Source organism: Anopheles cruzii, chromosome 3 (genome assembly GCF_943734635.1).
Source record: "Anopheles cruzii chromosome 3, idAnoCruzAS_RS32_06, whole genome shotgun sequence".
NCBI lineage: Eukaryota > Metazoa > Arthropoda > Insecta > Diptera > Culicidae > Anopheles > Anopheles cruzii.
Window position 1 is genome coordinate 8,627,694 of NC_069145.1, and position 27,633 is coordinate 8,655,326.

Consider the following 27,633-nt stretch of genomic DNA (forward strand, 5'->3'; position numbering starts at 1 on the left):
CGAGTTGCATCATATTCATTGAACAAAACTGGGAGGACACGGAAGCGTAAACAAGGATCTATTCGTGCGCCGTTCACTTTTCGATCCTGACGTGCGGCGGTGATTGTGTGCATCTGCTAGTCGTTCATTGTTGTGCAAAGTGATTCGGGTTCTTTCGTAGAGAAAATACCTACACTAGTTGGAGTCGCTTTGTTTACGGATTGTTCCGTGCAACGGTGTCAAGTGCACTCGCGATCCAGTTCGTTGTGGGACATCCCATTTGTGAAGAACATAAATTAAAAAGAAGCAGATCGACGACTCAAACATTCCACGTTCGGGCAAGAAAGCAGATCACCCGGAAGCAAATGAAAATAAATACTGCAAAATGAGCATACACGACGAGAATCATTATTTGGTAAGTCCCACATTCATTTTGCACTTAGCATTCCCGCGGACCGCGGGATTTCCACCACCTAAAAGGACGCCAACAATATGTTAGCCATGCTGATAAACAATCTGTGCGGCATCATCTGGCATATGGAACGTAAACGATGCCCCGATCCGCAGCGCACGTTAATAACGCGGTTCGCTGCTGTCTGAAAGCTGTGATGTGATTCGTTATTTTGACTGCATTTCTTTCTTCCATTTCGGCTGCATTTATGGCATTGGGAGACCGCGCACTGACGTGGCCTTAATGGGTGGCGCATTATTGCTGGAACCCCTGCTATTGCATCAGCCACAATGGCGTTGTTGGGCGCGTCCTATCGGACGGGAAGAGCAGATATGCCGATATAAAATGCATGACGCTATCAGTATCCGCAGACCTGCATACTTGAATGAAAACCCCGGCGTCCCGCATACCCGCATGACCCCCGGGCGACCTAATTTACCGTCGAGCAAGGGGATTGTAGACAGTTTCTGTGAAAGTACCGGATCATTAGCGACTGGGCGATTAAAGGGGACCGCTGACCGTTGGCGGAGTGAAACGGTACGATCTACGTTAGATTTTGGAAAGAATGTTTCACAGCATTATCGTTTACCACGAGTAATTTTCCCTAATTTACTCTTTTCAATTATCCGCACTGCTTTATATAGGTCGTGTAATTCAGGCCATTTTTAAAATTATAACACACGCTTCGCACGATTCAAAACTACCATAAATTAGAAGCAAAAACTAAGTGAATAAGTTGAAATTAGGTTTAATGAAACTGCTGCAATCGAACTTGTTTCAAAGTTAGTTCAGTTAGTGCTCTCACACACTCTTTTATCATTTTTTCATTTCCGCGTGTTAAAAAGCACAGAAAATAAACAAAGTTCTTCACGAATAGATCAGTCAGGAAATTGTTGCGATGAGATAAGCAGCAAAGGAAGATTTGAAGTCCGCGAGAACCGTTTCGAGGTTTGCTCAAACAATTCGCGAGAGTGTTCCGATAACGGCCTCGCACCGAAACGGGGCGACCTATCTTTTCCCGCTTTCACCCGAAATCGGAACAGAACCCGGGGAGCGACATTTCGGTTTTGCGCAGTTATTTCATATACATTCTCCCAAAGACGAACTGTTTGCGGCGTATATTTCGAGTGCCGTTTGCCGCTCTGTTTGGTTCTCGTGCCAAAGAAGGTTAATGATCTAAACTGTGATGTGTGGCCCGCTGTATTGATTGGCTTGCTAAACAGCTTATCACTGGGCTCGAGTCCCGTGCACGAGCCTGAGTAGCGGAGATCGCGAAGCATTGCACCTTTTCGAAAACATGCCAAGTTCAAGGATGTTTGCTGCTGCAGTTTAGCGGCCATTTGCCGTCCGGCGAGTGGTTTCTACTTTAATGTAATCGTACACGAGAGATAAGGTCACATTAGCGCATTAGTTGATGGCGTCAAGAGCCAAAAAGAGAACCTCTTCACTTGTGAAGCTGTTAGAGACTCAGTGATCATCTTCTAGTTTCCCGTTGGCAGCAAACTCGTGTTGATAAGCCTTGGGGGCGAATCGATCATGGATCGTAGGCCATAAACCTTAGATGAACGATTTTTATTACACACCTTCACTCATTCAAACTAAACGCATAAGCAACAAAAGTTTATTTACTCCGATCTTCGATCTTTCCGTCAAATTCCGGCATGGAGATTGATTTTATCTTATGGTGGCAGGATGGAAAAAGGACAATCACAGAGGTTCTCTAATGTGCCTTTCATGCACCCTAATCTCTAGAACCTGTTTGAAACTCAGCGATCCTTTTGTTACGTGAAGATGATTCTGTGAACCGGTTTTATTAACCGGTTGATTTCTTTTAATGGAATCAAATGGTTAGTAATGTACAATAATTAGTCTTAGTCAAACAATCCTTTTTGTAAAGAAACATGATGCAAAAGTCATAACTAGCCAACATCATACCAACAAAGGAGAACTCGGCAAAGGAGAAAATAAGAACCGGCGAAATAAACCAAAGCTAACATCATCATCATCATCATCAACCACACCACCAAGACGCGACGATGGCCAACTCTTCGGGCCCAATGTAGAGAAGAGGTGAGACTTTTGCGTACAACCCGTGCGTACCGCGAGATCTTGCTGCTGGCGGTGGTGTTGTGGTTTGCGTTTTCTTTCCACTGAAAGGCTTCACCAATACGCGCTGTGGGTTTGAAGCTTCTCTCTTCCGAGCTTCACTCATTTTCCTCCCATAATTCTCGCGCTCGGTTTTCGTGTTTCATAATTTATTTACCAACCGTTTTATTACTCCTCTGCACCTCCTTTCGGCCTTTCCGCTCGGCTTCTTTGTGGATTAATCGGTGGTTCTTCTTTCTCCTTGGTTGCGCCATGCCATGCGTTTCACCTTTCTTTTTTTTCTCTCCTCTCCACGGTTTGTGACTTCTTGATCGTCATTGTTGTGCTACTCTTCGTTCGGTTTGTGGTTTGCCGTCCGTCGTTGTTGCCCGTTTGTTTGCTTCTTTCGGCGGCTCCCCACCACAGGTGAGCGGCGGCCGCCACCACCAACCAACGCAACACCACTAACATGGCCGTTTATTCCGTCCGTCCGTCCGTGCGTGTGTGTGTGTTCGGGCGCAAGGAAATAACGAAGATTTTTCAATTTCTCCTTCATCGCGCTTCCTTTCGCGCTGCTGAGCTGATTAATTCCTGGCCCCTTCGCCCCGGGGCCCGTGAAACCAACAACCGAGAAAAGCCGTGTTTCCATTTCCGTGGTGCGTTCCCGGGGGACGCCACCTGAGGGGCATGTGATGGTTCCCGCGGGGCCCAGTCGGGGTGGAAGAGTTGAAGAACCTGGCCAGAATTCCAAAACGCTGGTGCGCCCTCCAACAGGTTATCTTCAGTTGCGCGTCGGTTGCCGATCGGAGAAGTCGATTGCTTTTTTTGGAATCATTTGATGTCCTGGCCTGGTGCACTGCAAGTGATTTACTAACGATTCATTCGACCCTTTTGTGACTGATTTTCGGTAATATGTGAAAGGAAAGCGGCGCGACAGAGAAGGGCCTCCACTAGACACTCGGGCTCCCCGGATGGCACGATACGTAAGTACCGTCAGATGATCATCTTCCCGCAAAAATGGAAGATCCACTTTCTGCACATCCGATGTCGCTCTGCCAACATCGGGAACACCATCGCCGTTTGTGAAATCAGTTAGCGGCTAACCGCAACAACCGAGAACATGGCGGCGAACGGTACTTCCCGGCCGACGCGAAAGATAACGGAATCCGAAAGCCTTAGTTGGGGTTGCGAACGGCGATGATGATGATGATGAATGATGCTGATACGTGCGTGCAATATGATCGCGAGGGGTGTCGAGAGAGAGTGTGCGGTGATCGGCGGGCGGACGGGGACTGCCGATATGTTCCGATAGATGGTGGCTTATCCCAGATGCAGTCGGCGAGGTCGTGAAATCGTTTCTACGTCGTATCTTATCGCCGGGAGTCGTTTAGAGGACACACTCCGCCCGTGTGTACGCGTCTCCCGGTATGGCTACCGGTTTGAGGCTGTTCTAAGCTGACGGAGGTTGTGCAATAAAATAATGTACTAGATTGTAATGCGACCGTGTGTGCCGGCGCGCTGCCCAGGCGCCAGTGGCGGAATGGCGGGGACTCAAGAAAACACGTTCAATTGTGTTCTTTCTATCAAACTGTTGCTCTCCGTTGCCCGGTGCTCTGAATGTCCTTCAATTTCGAAGAACAAGAACACACGACCTGCTGCGCAAGTGAAAAAGCTTTTGAAGGGTGCGATAAGATCTTATCGTCTGTTTACATTGCGGTGCCATGAGCGTGCCAAGCGTGGCTTTTATGGCACACTCATCATAAACGGGGCTCACTTGCCACCCGTGTGCACGGTTTCTGCTCTACAATTGCCTGTCAACGATTTATCGATCCTTACGTGACTCGGTAGGTTGATTGAGAAATTAGGCTCTCGTTAACCGCAAAACATACATACATATTCGCTGCAGCTCTTCTTCTTGGCCATGCGCCCATCGGTAGGCCATCACTATCATGACAGAATGGTACGAGCATCACACTCAACAATTGGTGTGCGATCATGTTCCTTGTCTAAATCCGGAGCTGCTATATTGGGCAACTACCAGTGACTAGAGTGTTCACTTTGCCACTGATAATAATTATCTGCCAGCCACCGGAGGGAAACCGCTTTATCGCCACAGTGGCCGGCGGGACCGTGCAAGTCTCTCGGACACGTTAGACGAGAACTGCCCCCGACCGAACTTCGTAATTGACCGAGAACTGTCTTTCGTCCCGCGTAGCCCCGACGTCGCGCCGTCCCTGGGGCGGAGTTCGCCTCGTTCGACCGGATTCGAGCGTTGGGAACCTATAATTGCATTAGAATGGTTTTTTAATGCCATGCGTCAGTGCACCGGTGTGGAAGCCGACAAAAGGAGGAATATCTACCCTTCGGGATACCCTTTAACTTGATTCTCGATCGTCGATCCTCAAGTATTGACAAATATTTATTTGGCGACAAGGAGATCCAACAATGACCGGCGGTACGAAAGAGGGAGAGAGACAGAATACTGCCTGCCCTGGTGACAGGCAAGGGAAAGGCACGTCATCATTAAAAGCGCGCCCATGAGCCGCCGGCGAGTGAAAGGGAGAAAGAAATGAGATCGGTGATCGCGAAAAATATGGCGGGTAGACAGCAATACGGGGCACGCAAGAAGGCGAAGTAGATCCTCGGCGCGCGCGCTCAGGTACTACCAGACGGAGCGAGAGAGAGAGCGAGAGACCCCGTGACGATGTAACACCGCCGCGGCCTGCTAATGGCTTGCGGAGTCGTCGTGGCACTATGTATAGCAATCAGCGAGCGGGCCTTCCGCCGCTGCCGCCGACAGTTACCGTTGAGACTTTGCACCGGGCTGAGGTGTTTGGGATGAGCTCTCCCACTTTCGACGGCCGCGCGACCAAAAGATTTGCCGGGCGAAAGGGGAACTCGTGATGTGTGATCTTTGATGTTTCTGCGCGATCGAGAAGTTCTCCGGAGGCAGTTTCGTACTCTTCTTCCTTCGAACGCTCGCCAATTAATCGATGAAAGTGTGGCCGGAGTGCTGGAAAAGTGCATAGCTAAGTGCTTGGGCTGTTTAGTTACCAACCAGCCCAAGATCCGGGGGCTAAAAGTGGTAGATTTTGTATGATCGTCGATCGCCCAAGGGATACAGTTGGCAGGCGGAAACTTCAAGCTGTGCGCGTATGGCGAAAGTGGAATAGTTGAACGAAAACCGAACCGAAAACCAAAATATCAGTTCAACCATGAACGATCATTCCCACCGCTGTGGTGGAGCGGAGCGTTGCGTGGCCGACGGAGAGATGATGGCCTACGGAGTGGTAGTTGGTGTTCGGAGTAGGAGCAGCAGCATCGAACTATCGAACCGGGGCGAGTTACAGATGAAAAATTCATTACTTTCCACTCTGCCACCCGTGACAGGATCGTGGTGACACGAGCCAGATGTTCTGTGAGTGTTTGCGTTCGGTTGGGGGTTGTGTGATTAAGGGAACCCAACCGGCCTATGTCGGTATTACCAGTCCTCTACAGACATTCTAGTGCCAGCCAGCGAGAGCAGTACAGTTGTGGCCTAGTGTTTCGGCTGTTAACAGAGTCAGGCAACACTTTTCGACTTTTTCTGCGGTGTCCCCTTGCGGCGGCACTGCCTGACATAAAAATCCAAAAACCATTCGACCGGAAACAGTGAGTGAGAGTTGCTGTGCTTGTGTGAAGCTGTGTGAAGCTGTGTTGTGTGCTCAGCAACAACTCCCAGCTGGAGATTGTGAGTTTGTCGTGAAAGAAGCGGACCACAAACGAATTAAGGAGCATATCAACGCCACGAGGTTTGCCGCGGAGATAGTGCCAGCAGCGAAGGAGGTGTTTCCACACACCAGCCAACCGACCGGTGGTCGGTGGAAAATCGACGAAAATGGAGGGCGATATGAACAATTTTCTCTTTGGCGTACGTATCCGATCCTCTTCGTTACATGTTTCGCACTGCAGAGAGATCGGGAGGTTTTTCCTTTCCTTCGTCGAGGTTTTCGGGGGTTTTCGTGTTGTTTTTGGTGATGCCTGTTTGGCGGGGGTTCAATAACCACCAATGGAAGGAAATTTTTCCATCCTCAGATTGCTAGCGTGTCGATCTTCGGTGCGGTCCGGCTTAATCTGATAGAGTTCTGTAAAGGAGAGAAGGGATTCACGGTTTCTAGGGATTATCAACGTTCGATCGGCAGATGGGATTGTGGTCAAAAGTGTTTGTTGGCCACGGTTTTTTAGAACAAATATGCATACAGTTGCTGCGAGCGTCTTTTCTCTGGCTGGCTGTGCCTTATTTATCTGGACCCAATGGCAGCGGCCCGTCTTCTTATCTGCTGAGGAGAGCTGTGGAGGAAATAAACGAACACGCTTTAATGACCAAGTGTTACTCCTTCCGTTCTGCTTTCTTGCGTATTATTGCTAGTGTTTTATGCCTTCATTTAAATCATAACACTAAAAAGCTAGTGTTCACCATCTAAAATGTCGATCCAGTTCCACCGCAATCGCTTCACAATGGCACAGGAGGAACCTGTACGAAAAAGCCGGCAATTGGGGTGCTATGTGTTGGTCGCCCTACGGCAAACCACCACGTCAACAACCTGTTCGAACCGGAGATGCCGCCGGCGGCGGCGGAGGCCCAATCATGCCGGGTGGGCCGGACTGGCCTCCGGCCTCGTAGTAGTGCGCCTCCCCCTTTGCGTGCGTGTTGGTGAATGCGCGGTACGCAAAGCACGCCGCCCCGCGGTCATGCCACGCATTCATTCTCACTCGCGGTGCTTCACGACGGGTTTTTTTTCACAGCCGGTCTGTCCACCATGCTTAAAGGCGGGTGTATGTGTGCGTGTCACACTCCGTGCCATTCACGGTGTACGTGTTACGGTGAGCGAAGCACAAAACACGTGCTTGTGGTAGAACTGCCGACGTAAGCAAAAAGCGTGTTCCGTTCGGTTTGAGCTTTTCCAGCTCCGTTGTATCCTCCGTTGATTGTTGTCCCATAAGCTGGCGCCAAAAATGGAAAAACCATTTCCCAGCACAAACATGTATCGCGTATCGATCGGCCAAGGCTCAAGGTTCGACGCCGGGTTACCGGTTTTTGCAGCGATGTGCTAAAAATTAGCATATTCGTCCAACCCAACCCAAGGGGGGGGTGGGGGGGGGGGAATAGCAGGTCAGTAACGGGTGGCACTGAGATTGGCGGTGTTCCCTTGAATGTCAAAATGACGCAACTCGTCCGCAGACTACAAATTCTCGGTCCCGTCCCCAGCGCCGGTTCGTCCTGCGTCCGGCTCTTTCGGCGGCCGTGACAAGTCGGAGCACCGGCGCGAGGTTATGCGAGCTTTCTGCCGACGCCATTGTTGACCTCAATCTCGGCACGGTTCGGGTATGACGTACCGTCATCGTCATCGATCGGTCTTTTTTGTGTGTCGATCGGAACCTATTTGCTATCGAAATGGCTTTGGGCACGAAGTGGGGAGGGTTTGAGGTCCTAAAACACGGACCACCCGAAAACGGGTTAGTACGCCCCAATGGGGGGACATTCTTTCGAATTCTTTCTCCCGCATCCCGCGTCGTAAAACAAACGCATCGCCTAACCATAACGGGACTTCGGAATTCTTGCTGTTTGTTTGGTGGAGACACTGTTTGTCGTTTCCGATTCCGATAGGTGGCCACAGGCAGGTCGCTGAGCATCGACAGCAGCTTCATGATGATGGGTTTTTCTGTTTGTGAAACAAAGGTTGATACCGTCACGTCACGTCCTACATGAAACTGAAACCCTTCTTGAAATGTAGTAAAACACAATAAGTTAATATCGACTGATGACCCCCATGGTGGAGCCTTTCGTCCAGAACCTTTCGTATGCCGGCCATCCAATGTTGCGACTCGTGTATGTCTCGCCACACCGTTTAGAAAGTTTGCCTTTTCTCGAGGTAAACATTTATGTGCACGTACGGGTCGTGCATTTTAATGTTCTTTTTCTGACGGGGCCTGATGAGTCAGCCCTCACCTGGGTGATGGTACACTGCTGACCTCATTAGTCTGTCTCTTGCCTCGTTATGTACGTTGTGCTTAGTTTCTGGCTCCAGCGGGTCCCATTTTTGTGACAAACAATCAAAATTATTACTCAACTAAGAAGCGCCCAAAATGCTGTTAATTTTCATTACAGTGATCGGTCTCACTTACTCGGCCATGAGTATGTGTGTGACCTATGGTCACACCTTTCTAGCCTCCAATCTCGGTACACCGAATCTTTGCACCGAACTTTCAAAGAAAATGGCACGACCAAGAATTGCCTTTCACCACCGATGCGTCACTTTCCGGGGTCCGTCGTACCCCGGCCACGTGCTTTTTGTCGACGAGATTTGCGAGTTCTCCAAAAACTGGTCCAGCATTCCGGTTTTGCCGGTCCCGGGTGCATGTTGATCGTTTTACGGTAAACAAATTGGGCAAAATACGGCTGAAAAGTTCAAAGCGTTAAGGGCACGGGGTTTGGCTGTGGATCGACCGTTTCGAGGCGGCTTCTTGCGTAACGATCGGGTTGTTTAAACTACTCTCGACGATTTTTGCACAACCTTCGCGTGCTGCTGTACTGTAATCGGAGCACTTGTTTCGTGCATTCCAATTTCGTTGGAGAAAGTGGTTACAGAAACGAAAAAAAGTATAATGTGTCCTCTCTAAAAGTTCGGTTCGGTTTCCTCTCTGTCTTCGTGGCGGGCCCTGTCTGGCGAATCAGACGTTTCACGGGTTGTGAGTGTGTCTGCTACTGATTCGCTTCCACTATAAACTTTCCACACACTCTCCCTTCCACGGAAGTGGCCAAGCATTAATTTTGCAGTGCAAAAACTATTGTTTTAATTAACGAACCTGTTGCGCGAATTACCGGGAAGTGAAAATAATCCTCACAGTTTCGACACCTAATACGCTTCCTGTTAGTTCATTTTTGGAAAACAGTGCCAGCGAAGTGACTAAATTGGGTTAATTATCTCGGAACTAAGCTACACCACCTTGGGCGAAAGTTTTTTTTTTCTGCCAATTTTACAACAATGTGACCCTGGCCCTTTTGTAGCCCCTTTCTCCAAACGCCATTAGTCGCTTGAAGGCAACGACTAATTTAATATTGCACAACTTGTGAACACCACCCCAGTTGTGACACTCCTGTTGGGTGGTATGGCTTCACACGGATTGCGTAACGTGTGGTGGTCAGCAAGAATCCTGCGAAAAACAACCTTCTCCACTCTACTCTACCGCCGGGTTTTAATAATATTCTAAATTCCTTTTCCGATTTTTCCCATTTCTGCAGCAAGATGAGTGGGCGACGGACGACTTTATGGACAATCTGCTGAAGATGAACGACACGACGATGCTGTTCAATGAGCCGAGCACCGGCGAATCCGGTGGCACGGACGAGCTGGACGAGTTTATGAGCCGCCTCAACTACACTTATGCCGCGCCCGGAGCCTTCGGGGGCGAGCAGCATGTCATGTCGCCGCTCTCGTCGCACTCGGGCTCGGACCAGGAGTTCCACGGGTTCCCCAGTGTGACCGGAAGCAGCAGCGGAACGTCGCTGGACGGGTACTTCGATGACGATCCCGCTGGCGACGCCGGAGGCTTGAAGGGCTCGATCAAGTCCGAACTGCTGGGCGACTTCAACATGCTAGACATGCTGGTATCAGGCGATCAGCCCATCTCATCGGCCGCCTCCGACAGTGGACTCTCGAGCGACCATCTGGACCTGTAAGTTGACGCTTTGTTCAGCCATCATTCGCCCATCCATGCCCCGGAAGTTGTTCCGGCCGGTTGCAGTGCAGTGGTTTCACTTTCGACTGAAATTATCACAAAACGGCCTCCCGGTTCTCTGGCCCATTCGATAACGACTGTCTGGCCCTCGCTATTTTTGCTCCACTGTCGCCGGGTCTCCGACCGGTTTCTAGCATGAAACCAGCTTGCCAGCAAATGTCCCGCGAGTAATGAAAGGCATCGCGATCGCGCGATCGTTGGCTGTAAAGAAATGAAGCGAATGACATTCACTCGCGTCGCGGCCGCCTATTACTCTTGCTGCATTCGCGTTGTGTGAACAACAATAGCGCCAGAGTGGACCAGTGTCGGTGCTATCAACCCGAATGCCAGTTCGCCCTATATTAGCATGATGTGAACTGCTCTGCTAGCAAAACGAAAGACGGTCACTGGCATGCGTTCCCGCAGCATACATTCTCCGTTCTCGCGATGCATGGCGTACATTATAAATAATTCAGCCAGTGGCAACGTTATGTCGGACGAAGTAAACGAAGACCATCAGCATTTAGAACGAGGAAGCTAATAGAGAAGGCACATGCTTATATGACTTGGCCCTTCGGGAATTAGTGTCTTCGGAGAATGGTACTGTCGCACCGGGTTTTACTGCGTGCGAGCTGCATTCGACCCTTTCTTACTTAACTTCATCTTCATCTTCATCATCATCATCATCATCATCTTTATAGATCGCCAAATGCGTTGAGCAGACGGTTTGCGCTTCGCCGCAAGTGGTGCATAGCAGCGATCATGACATCACTTGCCGGCAATCTCTCGTCTATGCCCAGAGGGCCGCAACCAAAAATCAGGTCAAACATGAGAGCGTTCGTCAAGAGCGTGTTCTCTTACGGCGCAGTGCAACAAGCACACGTGAAGCCGGGACACTAGCTGCTCCCCGTCCAAAAACGATTGTCAAATTTAGATACCGATTTCGATAAATATAGAGGAACCGTGTCCTTCGCTGGCAAGAACTATCGCTACGCGCTATGACTGCGTGACAATTGCGTTGCGTCAAAACTTTTGAAAATATTTTTGGTATTGTTTATTTTTTTTAATTTAACACCAAATATTAAAATATAGACAGCTTAGCCTTTGGGCAATTATGTTTCTTTGTCAAAAATTCTCAACAATTTTGAATACAACTTACGCGTTTAGTGTTTAGTTTCTCCTTGACCTACTGCACTTTGAATATTGTGTCCGGATGCATTGACAGAAGTTATTTCTCTTCACCTTCCTTTCAGGGACCCGAACACTGAATATGAAGCCCTCAGTCCGGCACTATCGTCACCTGGTCCTTCGATCAGTGAACGTGGCGGACAAAACTCCCCACCACACCATGTAAACCCGATTCAGCAACCGATACCGGTAACGATGATGCAAACCATGACGACGATTCAGTCACCGGTTCTTCCCCCGGCTGACCCATCATCGATTCCGAAGCAACCCCACGTTATACTGCAACGATCTACTGCAACCCAACAACCGCAGCCTCGTTCCGTAGTGATCAAGTCCCAGCCACAGACTACGATGGCCAAGGCAACGCTCGTCACCACCAGCAACCCGTCCGGGGTCAGTGTGGTCTCAACGCAACCGAAGCCGGTGAAATTGGCCACCAACAGCACGGTTCTCAAGCAGCAGCAGCAACCGTTGGGAATGAAAACGATCATTACCACCGGAGCAGGTGGAGCGAAAAAGCTGCTCCCGAACGGACTCACCACCGGCAAGGAGCTAAAGATCATTCGCATGGCCACGATGAAAAACGGTCAAACGGTAGCGGTGGCCAACGGTCTCCAGTCGGTAACGACTCCCGCCAACAAGAAGTTTACGCTTCAGCTGAAGAACGGTACGACCGCCACGATCACCACCACCGGTACGTCCGGTCCGAAAGGAACCGTCACCGGAACGGTGCTTCCGAAGAACGTTGTGCTTACATCGGCCCCTGCCACGCTCAACGGATCGTCCGGTGTTGCCGGGGTCCGTAAAATCATTCGCATGCAGCAACCATCGCAGCAAAATGGCCGCCCCATACTGTTGCCGCTCTCGATACAGGACCTGCGCACGATCAAGATCGTGAACACGACCAACTTGAAGGGCAGCAAATCGGCCAACTTTAAGCTGGCCCCTGCCACTAGCCTGTTGCAGAAACCGAAACAGAGTTACGTCCAGAGCAACTTGATCGTGAACGGTGGCGACATGGTCGGGGACGGCGGCCTGTCCGATGCGGGTGGCCCAAGCTCGTCGGACTCCGAGAGCTACGTGTTTGACGATATTATGCAGCAGAGCAACTCGGTAATAGCGGAAGTCGAACGGCACCAGCAGAAGCACATCATCAGCGATTCGGACGTGGAACCGGACGGGGACGATGGCATGGACGACGATGACGACACGGAGCTGGACGACGTTGGTAAGGGCCGCAACCGAAACGGCACCTACCAGAAGCTCATGCTGACGCCCGAAGAGAAACGGCTGCTGGCGAAGGAGGGCATCTCGCTGCCAACGAGCTACCCGCTGACCAAGCACGAGGAGCGCGAGCTGAAGCGCATCCGGCGCAAGATCCGCAACAAGATATCGGCCCAGGACTCGCGCAAACGCAAGAAGGAGTACGTCGATGGGCTGGAGGAACGGTAAGTAGAGCGAAAAGGGCAAAACAGAGCGGGGTCACGAGCCATCACTTACTTTTCATCCGTTCCAGCGTGAAACAGTGCACCGAGGAGAATCAAAATCTGGTGAAACGGATCAAGATTCTGCAGAGCCAAAATCACGATCTCGTCAGCCAGATGAAACGCATCCAGTCGCTGCTGACCAAGGGTACGAGCAAAACGACACAGCCGGCCACCTGCCTGATGGTGCTGCTGATCAGCATGGCGCTGGTGGCGGTGCCGAACCTGAAGCTCGGTAACACGACCACCCAGCAAAACATCCAGGATTCGCTCGAAATGTCCGAGCTGATGCAGGAACCGGCCAACGATAAGCTCCAGGTGGCGACGGCCGCCCAACAGAGCCGCCGCTCGCTACTGTTCGACACCAAGGAAAGTGCGGCCGATGAGGAGATGAACTTTGAAGAGATCATGTCGTCGTTCAACGCGAACTCGCTGATCGCCAACGAGCACGATTACTTCACCGAGTCGACGGACAGTCGACAGGCCTACGGTGAGCCACCGATGGCGAAGCGACAAAAGATCGCTCCCCTAACGCTCATCGACTACGATGTGGACGATGACGTGTGGAACGGTGGTGACAAAATACGCATCAAACAGGAGCGGGCAACAGCGGAACTGTTTGAGCAGAAGGTGCGCGAGTTCCAGCACGCACTGCACAAGTCGGCCTACGACGGCGGCGTTACGTGCAAAGCCGAATCCGAATCGGAGCCAATCAGCGAGCTGATCGTTGATCGCGAACTGCTCGATCTGGTCGCTACCAAGGGTACGGACAACGGGCTGTACGGGCACCTGAATCTGGACGCGTTTTCGATGCCAGGGAAGGACGTCAAAGATGTCGATGGTATCAATTTGCTCGTCGGTAACGTACCGATCGGAAGCAACTCACCCACAGGCGCCGATGGTTCCGATGCACGACAGCTGAATGCTTCGCAGCAAATTCAGCAGCAAAACAACAAACGCAAGTTGTTACTCTAAGCCCCGTTCGGGTGGCTGTTGCTGCACTGTTCCCGGAAGTTCCGCGGAAGACGCTGGCTGTTAGAATCATCACTTGTGACGGTGGCCCAACAGAGGCCACCGAACGGCCCTTTGAACGGGCGAGTGATGAACTCCTTTTGTAAATAGTGTGTGTGTGCGCGTGTGAAGAAAATTCCGTAAGGCAATGGACCTTTGTTGCGTAGATTTAAGGGCACAATGTGTGAGCGGCGGCGGGACGCATGGGCTGGCGCTAAAAGATGCATTTTAACACCGTTCAAAGAGGGCAGTCCCAGAGCCGATGCCAGTCAGCGGCATGAGCTATAAGCTAGCTGTTGACCCCATCTAACTTTGTTTAGCATTAATGAAGTCTGTTCTACATTCAAGTATTGTAACGCATATTAGATCAACTTAAGAGCAAATGTGGTTTTCCTTTTTCCTTGTTAACCGTGTAGGTGAGTGTGTGAGTAATGCCGAAAGGCCTTCACCATTCAATTACGTTCGGCAAATATTGTTATCTTCCATTGTATTTGTTTACCCTTTTTGTGTAACGAATGTGTTTATTACTTCACTTTTCGTCGTGTTTAAGCTTCTTAGACATACTATTCTCTGTGCAATTTTCGTTTAGGCCCGCTACCTTCATTTGTTTTTAAGCAGCTTTTAAGTTTCGAGCTTGTTGAGTGCAAAATGGGATAAAAAGGTAGCCCTTACTTACCGTTCTATGATAGTGTCCTTTGCACCGACTCGTGCCAGCACCAAGGAATGTTGAATGCGAACGTTAATTGATAAAAGCAGGCGCTTTTGCATATACAGTTTGCCAGGGTAAATTAGATTTGTAACTAGGTTAGGAAGCTAGGTTAGCATTCACCGAGTATCTTCGTACTCGTCCTGTTCGCTTTGTTACACATTGTAGGGTTTAAAGGCCACGCGGCGTGGCCGTTGGGCGTTGAATATTCGTTGGGCGACGATTGCAAAGGAAGGTTGAAAGTTTGTGGATAGCAACCGGTGAGTTGAGGAGCGATGGCCGTGGAAGAAAGATTTCTTTAATCACAGCACACATTGGATGAACACTGCACCACCACCAACTGTGTAATTGATTGCTTTCCCCTGTCGGTGCTCTCGCTACTTCTTCAAGTTATAATCATTTGAAAATTACCAACCTGTACGGCGTAGTTAAATAAATAATCAATGTACATAAACATTGCTGCGTTCGGCGACATTTTTGTTTAAAGGACCTTCCGAAACCGAATCGTGTCTCCGGGCTTTCGAACGTTTTATTACGATCGCACACATTCAACAATGAACCACACTCTGAATCAAATCATGACCGGCGATGATCTGATCGGAGCAGAGGACAATTTTCGCTCCGGTCGTGCGCTCCAGTAGGTGGCAGGCAGCAATTTCCGCGTAAGTAAGGCCACCGACGACAAACACAAACATCGTTTTCTCCCGAAACGGAAGCAACTGATTCAACGCCGCTTTGTGACTGCTGGCGGCCAATTCTTTGATCGTGCGCGGTTCCGGCACACCACCTAGCGCACGGCCAGACACCTTAAGCCGCTCCAGGTGGCCCAGTTTGGCGTTTAGATTATCGAAGCTGGAAGCACCGAAGATCATGTTGGTGAGCTGCGCCACCAGCGGAATGTAGTTCCCATTGAACACGTAACTGGGACATGCTTTTGCACCCGGCTTCGGCGTAGCGCCTCCCGACGCACCCCCGACCAGGCCGACCGCTTCGGTAGTGGGGGTGGTCGTGCCACCCGTCGCCTCGATCGTGTCCGTCGGGAGCTGTTTCAGTTTGTTAGCTTCGAGTTGGAACGGAGACTTCAGGGTGGGAATCGATATTTGCGACAGAATTTTGCCCTTGCTGAGCGTCGTCGTGTCCGGAAACAGTTTGGCGAGATACAGCTGATGGAACACCGTTAGATGGCCGTGCCCGAACGCGTTCAGGTAACCGGTCATCAGTCGCGTCATGTCCTCGGCCGTCAAACCGATGGTGACGTGGTACAGACAGATCAACCGGAGCGTGTTGTAACGATGGGCATCGCTGCTCAGCAGCTCCATGATGTAGTTCATGATCTGCTTGCGGTTCGTGTTCGTCAGGATGCTTTCCTCGATCATCTGGTGCTTCTCGAAGGTGCCCCCAATCTCCTCCACGATCGTCTCGCAGAGGCGCAAGTGTTTGAACAGTTCCTTTTTTGCCGCGGCCACCTTCGGCAGTTTGTTCGTGACGTAGTCCTTCATCTCGCTCAGCTTCATCTGGCGCGAGTACGCTTTACCCTCGAGGCCAAGTGTTTTTGCTTGGGCGCTCAGCAGACCGATCACGTCGGAAAAGTGTCGATACTTGTGCTCGAGATAGATGGCATCCTGGGCACCGCTCATGCGCAGGGCCGCCACTTCCTGCTGCTTTGGGCCGCCCTGTTGCGGTTCCGAGTCTTGCTGCAGGATGGCCAGTTTGCCGGATTTGATCTTGTTCGTGTCACCGTCCACCACGAGTGAGCCCGAGTGGAGCGTTTGAATTTCGAGCAACAGTCCGCTGTACACGACGGGAGTCAGCAGACACGCAGGGTAGTCCCGGTCACGGTCGATGATCAGCATCGTGGCGAAATCTGGTTCCCGTTGCACCGGCGCCCCGGAACTGGGCACAGATTTGCCCACACCCGCCTCTATCCGTTGCACCATCTGCAGTACTTTCTCGGCATTTTCGCCAATACTAAAGATGAGCGGCGGTTTACCCATGACCAGATTGAAGATGCGCATGCTTTGCGCGATCGAACCGAGCAGGGTCGTATCGTGGCGCACGAACACGTTCGCAAACACGTGCGGCAGTTCGAGGCTGAGGATCGAATCGTCGAGGAGCAAAAAATCCCACTGGAAGTTGTACAACTCGACGATCCCGTGTAGACCCTCTTCCTCGAGCAGCGCCTCGAAGCTGGCCAGGACGGAGGGGAACACCAGCACGTGGTACTGTTTGTTGCGTATGTCCGGTTCCATCAGGCTGCTCGTTTGACTCTGGTAGCCCCCGATCTGGTCCAGTACGCTCTTGAACGTGAGCAAACTCGAGTCGATGAAGTAAACGAACTGCTTCCGCTTCGGTGGTGGATTCTTCGGGTCGAACTTGAAGATTTTATCGATACCCTTTTTCCTACAAAAACACGCCACATGAGGAATCGTACGGCCCCCAAATCTAACAATTCGCCAGCCCCCTACCTTAACCATGATGCGCCGCAAACGTGTTCCAACGGTTTGATGAGCGACTGTTCGATGATGAGATCCTTTTCGGAGGGAATGGAATAGAACACGTGGGCCAGCTTTTCCTGTGCGATCTGCCGAAATCCGAGTAGTTTTCCTCGCAATGTAGATTCCATCTCGCCGGGACCGGTAATTGAGTTAGACCATTACTAAAGCGGCGTACTGAAAGTAAATAAACGGAAGCGGAACAGGGTGCCACCAATGCTAATAGCTATTTTATATGGTTTTTAAATATAATTTACCTATCTACTGATAATGAAAATCTGCTTTACAAGCTTCAAACGTAAATCTTTGATTGTTAATGCAGTTGTTTGTGAAAATTTCGTTACGAGAGCGCAATTAATGCAGGGCCGCTTGTACACCCGGTAGCAGGCGAAGCAACCCTTGAACGTCACGGACGGGCGCAAACTGTCAACCGAAGCAAGAGATGCCAAGCAAACTATGGTTGTTTACTCCGCAACAAAGTTGGCGTTGAGGTTGTGGAGAGTCGAATTGTGAAACGGTTATTTTTCATCTACCTCTCAATGAACGATGAGCAGTGCGTTTGGTAAGCGGAAGCGGCCGTACCCACCAGCGTGCATCTAACACAATTGTCCACCTTTTGTCCACACAGAGGACAGCAATGGCAACCGTCGCCGCAAACCGTCCGTCACGTACACTCGAGAGGATTTGAAGCGGGCCATCAATTTGATCGTGGAGCGCGACGTTTCGATCCGCCGTGCAGCGTTCGTGTGCAACGTGCCCAGAACCACACTCTCGACCTACCTGCGCTCGATCAAGCAGGGCAAAGTCAGTAAACTGCACCCGCAGGAAGAGCAGGCCCTGTTCCTGTGGATGACGGACTGCTGCAAGCGTGGGTTTGCGATCAAAAAGCGTAACATTGCCACGGCGGCCGAGGCGCTGCTCCAGCAAAGTGCCCCCATCCGTACGCACCCGTTCCAGGACAGTGAGTTTGGGCGTCGGTGTTATCAGCGGTTTGTCAAACGGTGGCTCTCGGTTGACCCGGTGACGGATCGAAAGTACTTCGGTAGCACCATGCCCGACTGGTTTCTGCACATCGAAGCGTATCTGAAGGAGGCGAACCTGTTCGATATCCTGAAGCACCCGAAGCGGGTGTTCCTTTGCGATGAGCTGCGGTTCCGCGAGCACGTAGAAATGGCCGAGAGCGTGAGGGGAGTGCTGAAGAAAATGACGATGCTGTACACGTTTACGGCGGCCGGTGATCACCTGTCCCCGTTGGTGGTCTACCCGTACCTGCGGGACATTCCGCAGGACATAGTGCAAGCGGCCCCGAAAAACTGTGCCATTGTCGCGCACGAGCACGGTCAGGTGACGCCGAAAACGTTTGCCGCGTACCTGGACAAAGTGGTGGACAAGTTTGTGTCTGTGAACGGTATCGCCAAGCCGGTGATTGTGTTCGTAGACGAGCAGCAGGTGGACCTGACCCTACACCTACACAACACCTGCAAGCGGCTCGGTATCGTGCTGCTGGGCATCAACCCGGCGCAGGTGGTCAAGCCAACGGCGAACGCTTACAACGATATTTGCGCCGGCTGGGAACAAGAGTTACCCCGCTGGGAGACAGAAACGGGGCGCAAGTTCACGTTGGCCGATTGCGCCGGACTGATGCAAACAATTAACCAGCGCTACATCAAGCCGGAAGTGCTGATCAAGGACTTTAGCGCCAGCAACTTGTGTCCGTGGAATCGACCGGCTCGCGATGACACGAATGGAACGACGGTTTCCACCGGTGGCAATGCGTTTCTGGGTGACCAGGACCAGCTGGACGATGACGACGACGACGATGATGATGATGAGATGGAAATGGAAATTGAACGTTTCCTTGAAAACGTAGACGGCTGGTCGGACGGGGATGGCGAGGACGATGATGGCGAAGAGGGTGACATAGATTTGGATGATAACGATTTTGTCGACGGCGAGGACGATGACTACGGGCGTGAGGATGGGGATGAAGGAAAAGGTCTTGGCGGTGCTCCGGTTAGTGTACAGCCGAAGGTCGCAAAATTGTCCGAAACGAATAGCGAAAAAGTGGCACCACCGACGGCAGTGGCCAGCACGAGCGCTGCAGCAGCAGCGGAAGTCGAAACTAATCAAACCAAAGAGCAGGAGACCGCGGAAAGTACGGTGAAGATCGGATCGGACAGCGGGCCGAATGCGAACGGAACGAGCACTAGCGGCGACGGTCCAGCGAGCTCCTCACAACATGGTTCCAATACGGACGACGAGGCGGACGGGCCACCGGACGACATCGACATCAGTATTAACTTTATCGACTTTAAGCGTGCCATCGGCAGTGAGCTGACCGAGCGGTTCGAGCGCAAACTCGAAATCGAGAACCGCCTAGAGCTGGCCAACCATGCCGAGAACGTGCTGTACGATATCTATCGCCAGTTCCGGTGCGATATTGTCACCGAAAGCGAGGACGATTTCGATATCGTCGAAATCGGTGACGATTGATGCGGTTCCACTTCGCAAAGCGGCACGAAGCGACTTGAACAGACTATTATTTCCTGTAGCGTGTTGCCCTTTTAGTGCCATTTAGTGATGGCTCTCATGGGCAGTCTGAAAAACCACATTTTTTTACCATTCCATTACGGCTTTACGGTAGGGTTATCATAAAAGCACAACACGTTTGCCATCCAAAGTCATAATTTAAGGTGTTTGAGATTTTTTTTAAAAGAATTGTTTGAATAAAATTAGTATTAGTAAAGCTGGCTGAAATAAATGAATGCTACTTTGTGAAGCATACGAAGAGAGTTACCAAAGTGTAACTTAAATTACAGTTACCAAATTAGAGCGAGTCCTTGCGCCCTTTTTAATGGGTTTGCCGTGTCAGTGACGCTGTCCTCTCTAATCTACATGAGTTCATTTTGGCAATGCATTAATCAACCTACTTCGATACGATTTTGAATAGGACAATAGTGTTTTATTAAATTGGGCTGCAAAAATCGCCAATAGTCGGAACCACCCTATGCTGGGTGTGCGCGCCACCTGCAGGATTTCGGTACAACTAAGTCCGCTTCGCTCGCGATCTGACGTTTCAATGTTATTGTTTTATTGTTTTGCTTTCTACCGAAACAGCTATCTAGTAATCCATTGCGTGATAATGGAAGTAATATAGGGCGATTCAGATGGATCGTCGAACGTGATGGTGAAAATGCTAGATAAATGCCCGGGACTGTACTGCGGACGCACGGTGCTTGCGAACGGATCGCTCAGTGACTGTGGAGCCTGTTTGCGGGGGTACCGAGTGAACGATCGGTACGTGTGCTCACCGTGCGACAATGATCTTACATCACACGACTGGCTGTACCTGGGGTTCATGGCAATCCTGCCGCTGATCATCCACTGGTTTTGCATCGATTTGAACGCTCAAATGAGCAAGTAAGCGCCGGTCGGGTTATCGCAAGGGGGAAACAACGTCGCTTAAGGTTCGTACGTTCCGTTGCAGGTTTACGAAGCGTGAACTGATTCTGCACGCGAGCGCCTGCATTGAGGTGCTGCTGTCCGCGTTCCTCACCATCCTGTTCACGGACCCGATCTGGGAGTTGCGAATTAACTCGTGCGGCGTTCGCAAGCTCTCCGACTGGTACACGCTGTTCCACAACCCAACACCCAACTATGAGACGACCCTATACTGCACGCAGGAGGCCGTGTATCCGCTGCAGACGATGATCTTCGTGTTCTATCTGTTCTGCGTCACGTTCATGATGATTATACGGCCCGGGTTGAACGTAAAGTTTCTACCGTACCGTGGCAAACTGGCCGTCTACTATGCCCTCTACATCTTTCCCATCCTGGCGCTGCTGCATGCCGTCGCCGGCGGGCTCATTTGTAAGTAAAAACACACGCCCGCGGTGAGTGATACAGAAAACGGTGACCCCGACGGTTGGTGCCCTTTTTTCAGACTACTCGTTCCCCTACCTCAGTATCGTAATTTCGGTGGTCTCGAATGCGCTGCATTTTTCGCTCAAACTTGACCCAACCATGAAGTCGCTGCTGGAAACATCCATCACGCAGATGCGAAACGCCACCATTATACGTAAGTTGATTGAAGGGGGCACCCGAATTAAGTTGCGAGCTTGACGAAGGGTTTCTTCTCGTGTTCCTTTTTCCAGTTGGACACTGGGTGCTGCTGGCGTACGGTATTGTGTCGATTCCGTACGATATATCGTACTTTTCGTTGTTGCTCGTTCCGGTTCCGGCGCTGTTTTACATCTTTACCGCAAAATACACTCATCCAGATAATTTTAAGTAATCGTAGCGTGCCACCCGCTGCGTGAAGACGGAAGCGAAGCGAAGTGTACTGTACTGAGTGTACTGTGATCTAGAACTATGTCTGTGTATAAAAGTTGGGCGTTTTGGATCCACGCCTGCTTTGATTCATGGCAATTCCGAATTTAGATTTATGGCCTTTCTACCCTAATTTGGCCAATTCTGCCAACTCAAATAACCGAATGTTTTGTGAGTTGGTAATGAAATTAACTTAGTGAGTGTTTTGATTTAGTAAAAGCCTAGACCTAGAATGCCTTGGTTTTTGGAATCAAACAAGTATTTCCATGTGTTGGATAACGCCTACCCGTGTTTTGAAATATAATTTAAACGAATGAATCGTCTTACGAGTTTTAGTTTAGAAACTTTACCAGATACTAGATAGAATTTACGCCCCACTGGGTCCATAAAATGACGCAGGTATGTTGGTGAAGACGGAAACAGTTCTTGAAACTTTTCTACCGAACCTGGTCCAATCCAGAAATCATTTGCTTCAACGTGTATTAAAGTGATCTTAGGTTTTTCGTTTGTCGCTGCATTGCGTCCTGGTGTTTCTCAATGCTGAAAACACAATGATTCTTCCAGAGTTGCCGCGCTGTTACTGTTATATAGTTTTGTACTTTATTAAAACTGAAAGATTATTCCCGGTGCGGTTAATATTCCATTTGCTTACGAAGTTTTAAAATGTTTCCTACATAGAAACACTATGACACTAAGCATAGTTCTGCTGTCTATCGGTATGAGAGAGTTTGTCGGGATGGTATTCATTGTGTCACTTTACTACAGTGCAATCGATCGCTCCCGGTTGCCGTAGCACTGGCAATCCGCACTCCACGCTCTGCAGACTGCGCGTCAGCCCCTTAATTAGCCGGCCGTCTTTCCGTGACACACCACAGCCCAGCACGCGGTGCTTCGCTGCTTCCGAGCGTGCTTTGTTGCTATGGCGAATAGTAATGTATATGATACTCCCGAAACCTATGGCTACTACGTGGAGTATTCTCTAACGCGGAATTCGCTAGTTCAAAAACGGTTGATTGTTTTATCGGATCGGTTCTGGGGTTTTCGATGTGTTGATTTAGATAGTGGCCACTTCAAAATTCGCAAACAAGTGGGCTGCAGCTGCTTGCAATGAAAACGGAAGCAAAATTCAATCGACTTAAAAGAGCCCCAGTTTCACGACGCCTTTGCGAACAATACGGGGAAAAAACCACACGTCCCTTTTGACAAACAAATCGATCGGAGCAGGCTACAAACTGTATTGAACTTTCGCAATGCGATTTGTGCATGTCGCGAACTGTTGCGGACGCGTGCTCCTCCTGCGCCGGGAAAATCGGAATCGGGATGGAAAATCGACGCTGCACACGCTGGCGGAACGAAGAAATACAACCTAAGCTATGGGACGCGCGGTAACAAAAGGTAAAAACTGTCGACTTCCCTACACAGCTGGCAGAGAGTTTTTCCTGCTTTCCCTGTCCGAGCGAAAAAGTGGGTATCTTCGAATTTTTCGAGTTTAGAAAGGCCGACCGAATGACCCCCAATGAAATGCAACAGAAGGAAGAAAATGGGCAGAAAACCTTTACGCTAGCAATTAAAAGAATGTCACGTCCACCGTGCGTCCCTCGAATCGTGACCCGTCCATAAGTTCTGAAACATAGAAAAAAACCCACGAGTTAGACTCACAATAAACTCCGGCTCCGGCCAATCCGGCGGAAACTTACTAATGGCAACGTCGGCGTCCCGTTCCTTAGCGAACCGCACGACACCCGTGTCCTGTCCTCTGATTTCGGCAAACTTCACCTCGCCGACGTCCCGGAATTTATCGCGAAGCGTTTGCCACGTCCAAGAAGAGGGCATCTGTGGGGCGGAGAGTCGGTCAGAGCGACGGAGCTGGACACCCGATAATGGTACTTACATTGCGAATGACGATCGTGTCGGACATTTTCCGGTTGCCATTGTTAAGGCCGCCATAGTTGCGACTGTAGTCATCGTTCGGTGCCGTGCTGTAGTTGCGCACGTTCGAGGAGCCCATGTCGTAGTCGTTGCCCCGGTTGGACCCACCGTTGCCGAAGCCGGACGAGTAGTTCTGGTTGAAGCTCGAGCCGAGCCCTACGTCGTTGCCGCCGCCACCACCGAGACCACTGAGCGCACTGGATAGGCTGTTACCGAGACCACCACCGAGCCCGCCACCGAGCCCACCGCCGAGCCCACCGCCGAGACCACCGCCCGCTCCGCCGAGCCCGCCCCCGACGCCACCGGTTGCCGCCGCACCCAGACCACCAAGACCGCTCAGATTGGACAGACCAGCGGCCGCGTTCGAGAGCAGCGAACTTTGCAACCCACCGGTCAGATTGGTCAAGCTGACCACGTTGCTCAGCTGCGCCGCCAGGTTCGAGTTCAGCCCGGGCAGGCTGCTGGTGGCGGCCGAGTTGAGCAAATTGCTAGCCGTCATCGGAGGCTGCACCGGTGTCGGGGCCGCGTTCTGCATGACCGTGCTTTGTAGGACCGTGTTTTGCTGCTGGAGTGAAGGTAGATTGCGGGCCACGTCCTTGAGCGGTTCACCGTTCGGACCGAGCCCGATGCCGATGCCCTTGAGGCCCTCCGGTAGCCGGCTCATTTCGCTCTTCTCCGTCAGCCGGTCCAACCGGACGGTCATGCGGCGATCGTACAGAATCTGCCGGTCAAACATCGAGATTGACTGGACCGCCTCGACCGGGTGGTCGTACTCAATGACGGCAAAGCCGCGGCTGTTGCCGTCCTTGTCGACTGACAGATCGAGACTTTGGATTTTGCCGGCCAACTTAAACACCTGCTTCAGCTTCTTCGCGTCGACCTTATAGTCAAGCTGCGTGCGCGGAAGACGGACACGGACAGACACGCACGCACGCACGCACGCAAGCACACACACAAGCCCCACGGTGCAAGAGGTGGTCGGATTTATCGAACGATCGTTACCCGCGCAGATACACAGACACAAACATCGGCAGCAGAGTGTACGGCGGAGAAGTTCGAAGGAGGGCGAAGCGATCGATTATCGTGGAGTAGAGAGAAAAGAAGAAAAGAAAGAAAAAGAAACGATCGTCAGGATGCCCCCGTTGTAAGTGAGGAAAATGTTGCGCCGCCAGCGCCAGCGTCGGCGATCTGCTTAGCGTGCGTGGCGATCGTTGCCGCCAGCCGCCAAACTATATGATCGGGGAGTGACAGTGAGAAACTGAGGTAAAACTGAAACAAAGGACACTGCGGCTACATGATCGACGTGATCGATTCGAGCAAAAACCGTTGGTCTGTATGGTGGTGCACTCTTTTGGGGAACGGAAATCGCAAGACAAGTCTAATTCGAATGGATTCCAGATGATGACCAACTCGCAAGCAAAGTAATTCGGAGTAAAAGAGAACTGGCCCATGTACTTCCCTTGGAATGCGGGGCGATGGAGGCCAATGAGTAGCTCTCTCTCTCTCATTTAACAATCATTGGCACGTGTTTGGGCTTCACATACTCAAGGATTCAAATTTAGTAGAATCGACGAAGGACCAGCAAACTATTGCCGCGATTGACCAGTTATCAGACCAGGCAGAGCAAGAGGCAGAGTTGGTGTGATAAGCGCAAAAAAGGGACCAATTCGAACGGAACGGTTGAAACAAAATAAGGCGCCGCGCGGTTGCGGGGTTTTTGAAAGAGGAAACTCATTCGTAAGAGGAAGCAGAACGCTACAAGAGGAAGAGGATGAAGTAGATACTCACATTCGCCACGAAGATCTTCGTGTGTAACGGGCCCTGAATGCCCAACCCTTCCAAGAACTTGACACTGAGACCGTAGGTGTTGTAGTCCTGGGGAAAATCATTCCCACCACCGACCCCACCACCTACACCGACACCACCTCCCCCAGCACCACCACCTACTCCGACACCACCGAGATTGCCTCCGCCACCACCGAGATTGCCGCCGCCGAGCACTCCACCGCCACCTAAACCGCTGCCACCGACAATACCGCCGCCGCCACCTCCGCCTCCGCCACCACCACCGGTGCCGCCGCCACCGGTCCCACCGCCACCACCACCGCCGTGGGACGGTCCGGACCTATAGCCGAGAAGAAACGCAAAGAAACAGAAAAAGAAACAAACGCCACGATCGACGAGTGAGAAAGAGAAAAAGAGAATGAGAGAGAGAGAGAGAGAAAGAGAGAAACAGGACAAGAAAATAACGAATGGATCAACGAATCGGGGACAAACATTCGAGCTGCGCTACCGACAAACACTACGTACGTAATTCATGAGCTTTTCGAGGGTAAGGACAGAAGGGAGTAGAGTAGGGAACGAGACAGACAGAGAGTGCAGAGAGCGACAGATCAACAGGTTCGGGAGGTTCGGGTTGTGCCCGTGTACACAGGGAGCACATCTGTATAGGACCACGCCATGGGATTCGAAACCGCATTCGAAGCGAACGAAGCGACCACGGAACGGGGGGACCAGGACCACGGAATCACATGAAAAGCACCACCACGCATCCACGAGCCAAGCCAACAACAATACTTGAAGTGTATATCGAATGGGTTATGAAGAATAAAGCAAACGTGTTAGTCAACTGACCCGAGCGTTGATTCGACCCGAGCGGGTTGTGAGAAGAGGTGCCCCAACGCAACAGGGTTGTTGTCCCGCCAGTGGACTCCCCCTCGGACAGCAGTGTTACAGAGTGTACAAAACGACAACGCTACATGAAAAGTGAAAAGGTGTACAAAAAAAGCGTAGCAACGGAACTGGCTAAACAAACAAACTGATCGCGCCGAGCGCAGACTAATTGCGGATGATGATCTATCCTGGAGAAGATGGCAATAACACCGTGCAAATGTGGGACAGGGGGGTCGGGTGGGGGGTGGGGAAAGCAGATGGAACTTTGTACAGTACAGGAAAAGATGTGAAAGTAGAAGATGAACCGATATGGAAAAAGAAAACGGCACTAACATTCGATCGTCGTCACGATCACGCCGCCGGTTGTCGCTGTCGGAACCGCGGAACGATTTGGGGACCACGCGGCCAAACTTGTCCCGCTCGTTACCGTAATCTTCCTTGATGACCAGATTGCGTCCGTTAATGTCGTAGCGGTTCATCTTTTCCAGCGCCATCTGGACGTGTTCGGCTTTTTCGAACTCAACGATGCCGCAGCCGCGCGGTTTACTGTTCTCGTCGTGGAAAAGCTCCACAAACGATACATCGCCGACCTCCTTGCGGAACAGATCCTTCAGATCCTGCCAGCGGTACTCGTACGGTACGTTCGACACGTAGATCCGCCGGCAATCGCTCCGCTCGCGGCTGCGATCGCGATCGTTGCTGAAGCGCGACCCGCCACCGCCACGCCGGTCGCCGCGCCTCGAACGATCGCGGTTGTTTTGATCACTGTCGTTATCCATGCCGACCGCCGATTGACCCCGAGAACGCGATGCGGGCGGAATGCGATGCGGACAATCAAGCAATCAACGCTGAATTGGTGTGACACACTACTGAGCTACTTTCCTTCGCCTTCTCCACCACCTCCGCTCGCTCTCGCGCGGGCGACAAGACGACGAGAAAGGGGAGGGTAAACACACTCACACACACAGACACGCACGCAACCGAAACGCTGGAACGGTAATAGAAAAACGAACGACAATTAGAGAACGGATGATCAGAGGACACGACCAAGACGGACGGTCAGGATGCTACGAAACGCAGCTGCCGGCCAACGATTCCAGCACCGGTCAGAACGCTGGGTTCCGTCGGTTCGCAGAAATTCGGTGCTACGGAACGGTGAGTGAATGTGTGCAGGGGCACAACATGGCGGAAACCCGCATCGCGCACATCCTGCGTTGTCACTGGCACTATTTGCGCGCCAGAGACCGAAGCCACCGGATGACCTAAGCAAACATTGCAATACCTTACGTATGCGCGGGCCCGGCTCTTTGTGAATGCACTAAAACGCACTACTTTTGGGGCACCGAAACTGTGTACTCCCTACGTTGCTAACGTCCTGAAAAATGGTTTACCCAACAATTCCAAACACTCCAAGCACTGTGACTGAAGCGAAAAATGGACGCCAAGCAGAGGCAAATTTTTGACATTTCCCCACTGATGCGCCAAGAAAAGCGAACATATCAAGTTAAGGTTCAAGCAATTGCTAGTGCGATTGTTGAATGTTTTTAA

General features: G+C 51.2%; 5 protein-coding genes across 6 annotated transcripts; 3 read left to right on the forward strand and 2 right to left on the reverse strand.

The window, feature by feature from the left end:
* The first annotated feature begins 237 nt into the window (after window positions 1–237).
* LOC128274403 (uncharacterized) lies at window positions 238–14,287 on the forward strand. Of its 2 annotated transcripts, none has more exons than XM_053012598.1 (4): window positions 238–394; window positions 9,798–10,231; window positions 11,527–12,909; window positions 12,978–14,287. In XM_053012598.1, exons 1-4 carry the CDS (start codon window positions 365–367, stop codon window positions 13,918–13,920), a joined length of 2,790 nt encoding a protein of 929 aa, XP_052868558.1. In that variant the 5' UTR covers window positions 238–364; the 3' UTR covers window positions 13,921–14,287. The 2 variants fall into 2 exon arrangements, with proteins under 2 accessions (XP_052868558.1, XP_052868557.1); XM_053012597.1 differs by lacking the exon at window positions 238–394 and adding an exon at window positions 6,288–6,425.
* Window positions 14,288–15,210: 923 nt separating this feature from the next.
* LOC128274404 (vacuolar protein sorting-associated protein 33B) lies at window positions 15,211–17,285 on the reverse strand. The gene is made up of 2 exons (XM_053012599.1): window positions 17,128–17,285; window positions 15,211–17,062 (listed from the first exon to the last, which is right to left on the reverse strand). Exons 1-2 carry the CDS (start codon window positions 17,283–17,285, stop codon window positions 15,211–15,213), a joined length of 2,010 nt encoding a protein of 669 aa, XP_052868559.1.
* Window positions 17,286–17,649: 364 nt separating this feature from the next.
* On the forward strand, window positions 17,650–19,760 carry LOC128274406 (uncharacterized). Its single transcript, XM_053012601.1, has 2 exons — window positions 17,650–17,716; window positions 17,783–19,760. The coding sequence occupies exons 1-2, from the start codon at window positions 17,701–17,703 to the stop codon at window positions 19,645–19,647; spliced, it is 1,881 nt and encodes a 626-aa protein (XP_052868561.1). The 5' UTR covers window positions 17,650–17,700; the 3' UTR covers window positions 19,648–19,760.
* Window positions 19,761–20,290: 530 nt separating this feature from the next.
* LOC128274411 (JNK1/MAPK8-associated membrane protein) lies at window positions 20,291–21,763 on the forward strand. Its single transcript, XM_053012608.1, has 4 exons — window positions 20,291–20,574; window positions 20,642–21,024; window positions 21,098–21,232; window positions 21,309–21,763. Exons 1-4 carry the CDS (start codon window positions 20,339–20,341, stop codon window positions 21,446–21,448), a joined length of 894 nt encoding a protein of 297 aa, XP_052868568.1. The 5' UTR covers window positions 20,291–20,338; the 3' UTR covers window positions 21,449–21,763.
* Window positions 21,764–22,091: 328 nt separating this feature from the next.
* LOC128274405 (myelin expression factor 2) lies at window positions 22,092–27,469 on the reverse strand. Its single transcript, XM_053012600.1, has 6 exons — window positions 27,368–27,469; window positions 26,419–27,073; window positions 25,201–25,537; window positions 23,375–24,304; window positions 23,181–23,316; window positions 22,092–23,106 (listed from the first exon to the last, which is right to left on the reverse strand). The coding sequence occupies exons 2-6, from the start codon at window positions 26,862–26,864 to the stop codon at window positions 23,051–23,053; spliced, it is 1,905 nt and encodes a 634-aa protein (XP_052868560.1). The 5' UTR covers window positions 26,865–27,073; window positions 27,368–27,469; the 3' UTR covers window positions 22,092–23,050.
* Window positions 27,470–27,633: the final 164 nt, after the last annotated feature.

Bases quoted from the DNA above. Each gene is read 5' to 3' on its own strand.
- LOC128274403 (XM_053012597.1), top strand. From the start codon at position 6,393: ATGGAGGGCGATATGAACAATTTTCTCTTTGGC. The intron at 10,232-11,526 runs GTAAGTTGACGC...CCTTCCTTTCAG, and splicing joins TCGAGCGACCATCTGGACCT to GGACCCGAACACTGAATATG. The intron at 12,910-12,977 runs GTAAGTAGAGCG...CATCCGTTCCAG, and splicing joins GTCGATGGGCTGGAGGAACG to CGTGAAACAGTGCACCGAGG.
- LOC128274404 (XM_053012599.1), bottom strand. From the start codon at position 17,285: ATGGAATCTACATTGCGAGGAAAACTACTCGGATTTCGGCAGATCGCA. The intron at 17,063-17,127 runs GTAGGGGGCTGG...GTGTTTTTGTAG, and splicing joins TGCGGCGCATCATGGTTAAG to GAAAAAGGGTATCGATAAAA.
- LOC128274411 (XM_053012608.1), top strand. From the start codon at position 20,339: ATGGTGAAAATGCTAGATAAATGCCCGGGACTGTACTGCGGACGCACG. The intron at 20,575-20,641 runs GTAAGCGCCGGT...GTTCCGTTGCAG, and splicing joins TTGAACGCTCAAATGAGCAA to GTTTACGAAGCGTGAACTGA. The intron at 21,025-21,097 runs GTAAGTAAAAAC...CCCTTTTTTCAG, and splicing joins CGTCGCCGGCGGGCTCATTT to ACTACTCGTTCCCCTACCTC.
- LOC128274405 (XM_053012600.1), bottom strand. From the start codon at position 26,864: ATGGATAACGACAGTGATCAAAACAACCGCGATCGTTCGAGGCGCGGC. The intron at 24,305-25,200 runs GTGAGTATCTAC...CCGCGCACGCAG, and splicing joins CGAAGATCTTCGTGGCGAAT to CTTGACTATAAGGTCGACGC. The intron at 23,107-23,180 runs GTAAGTTTCCGC...TCTATGTTTCAG, and splicing joins GGACGCCGACGTTGCCATTA to AACTTATGGACGGGTCACGA.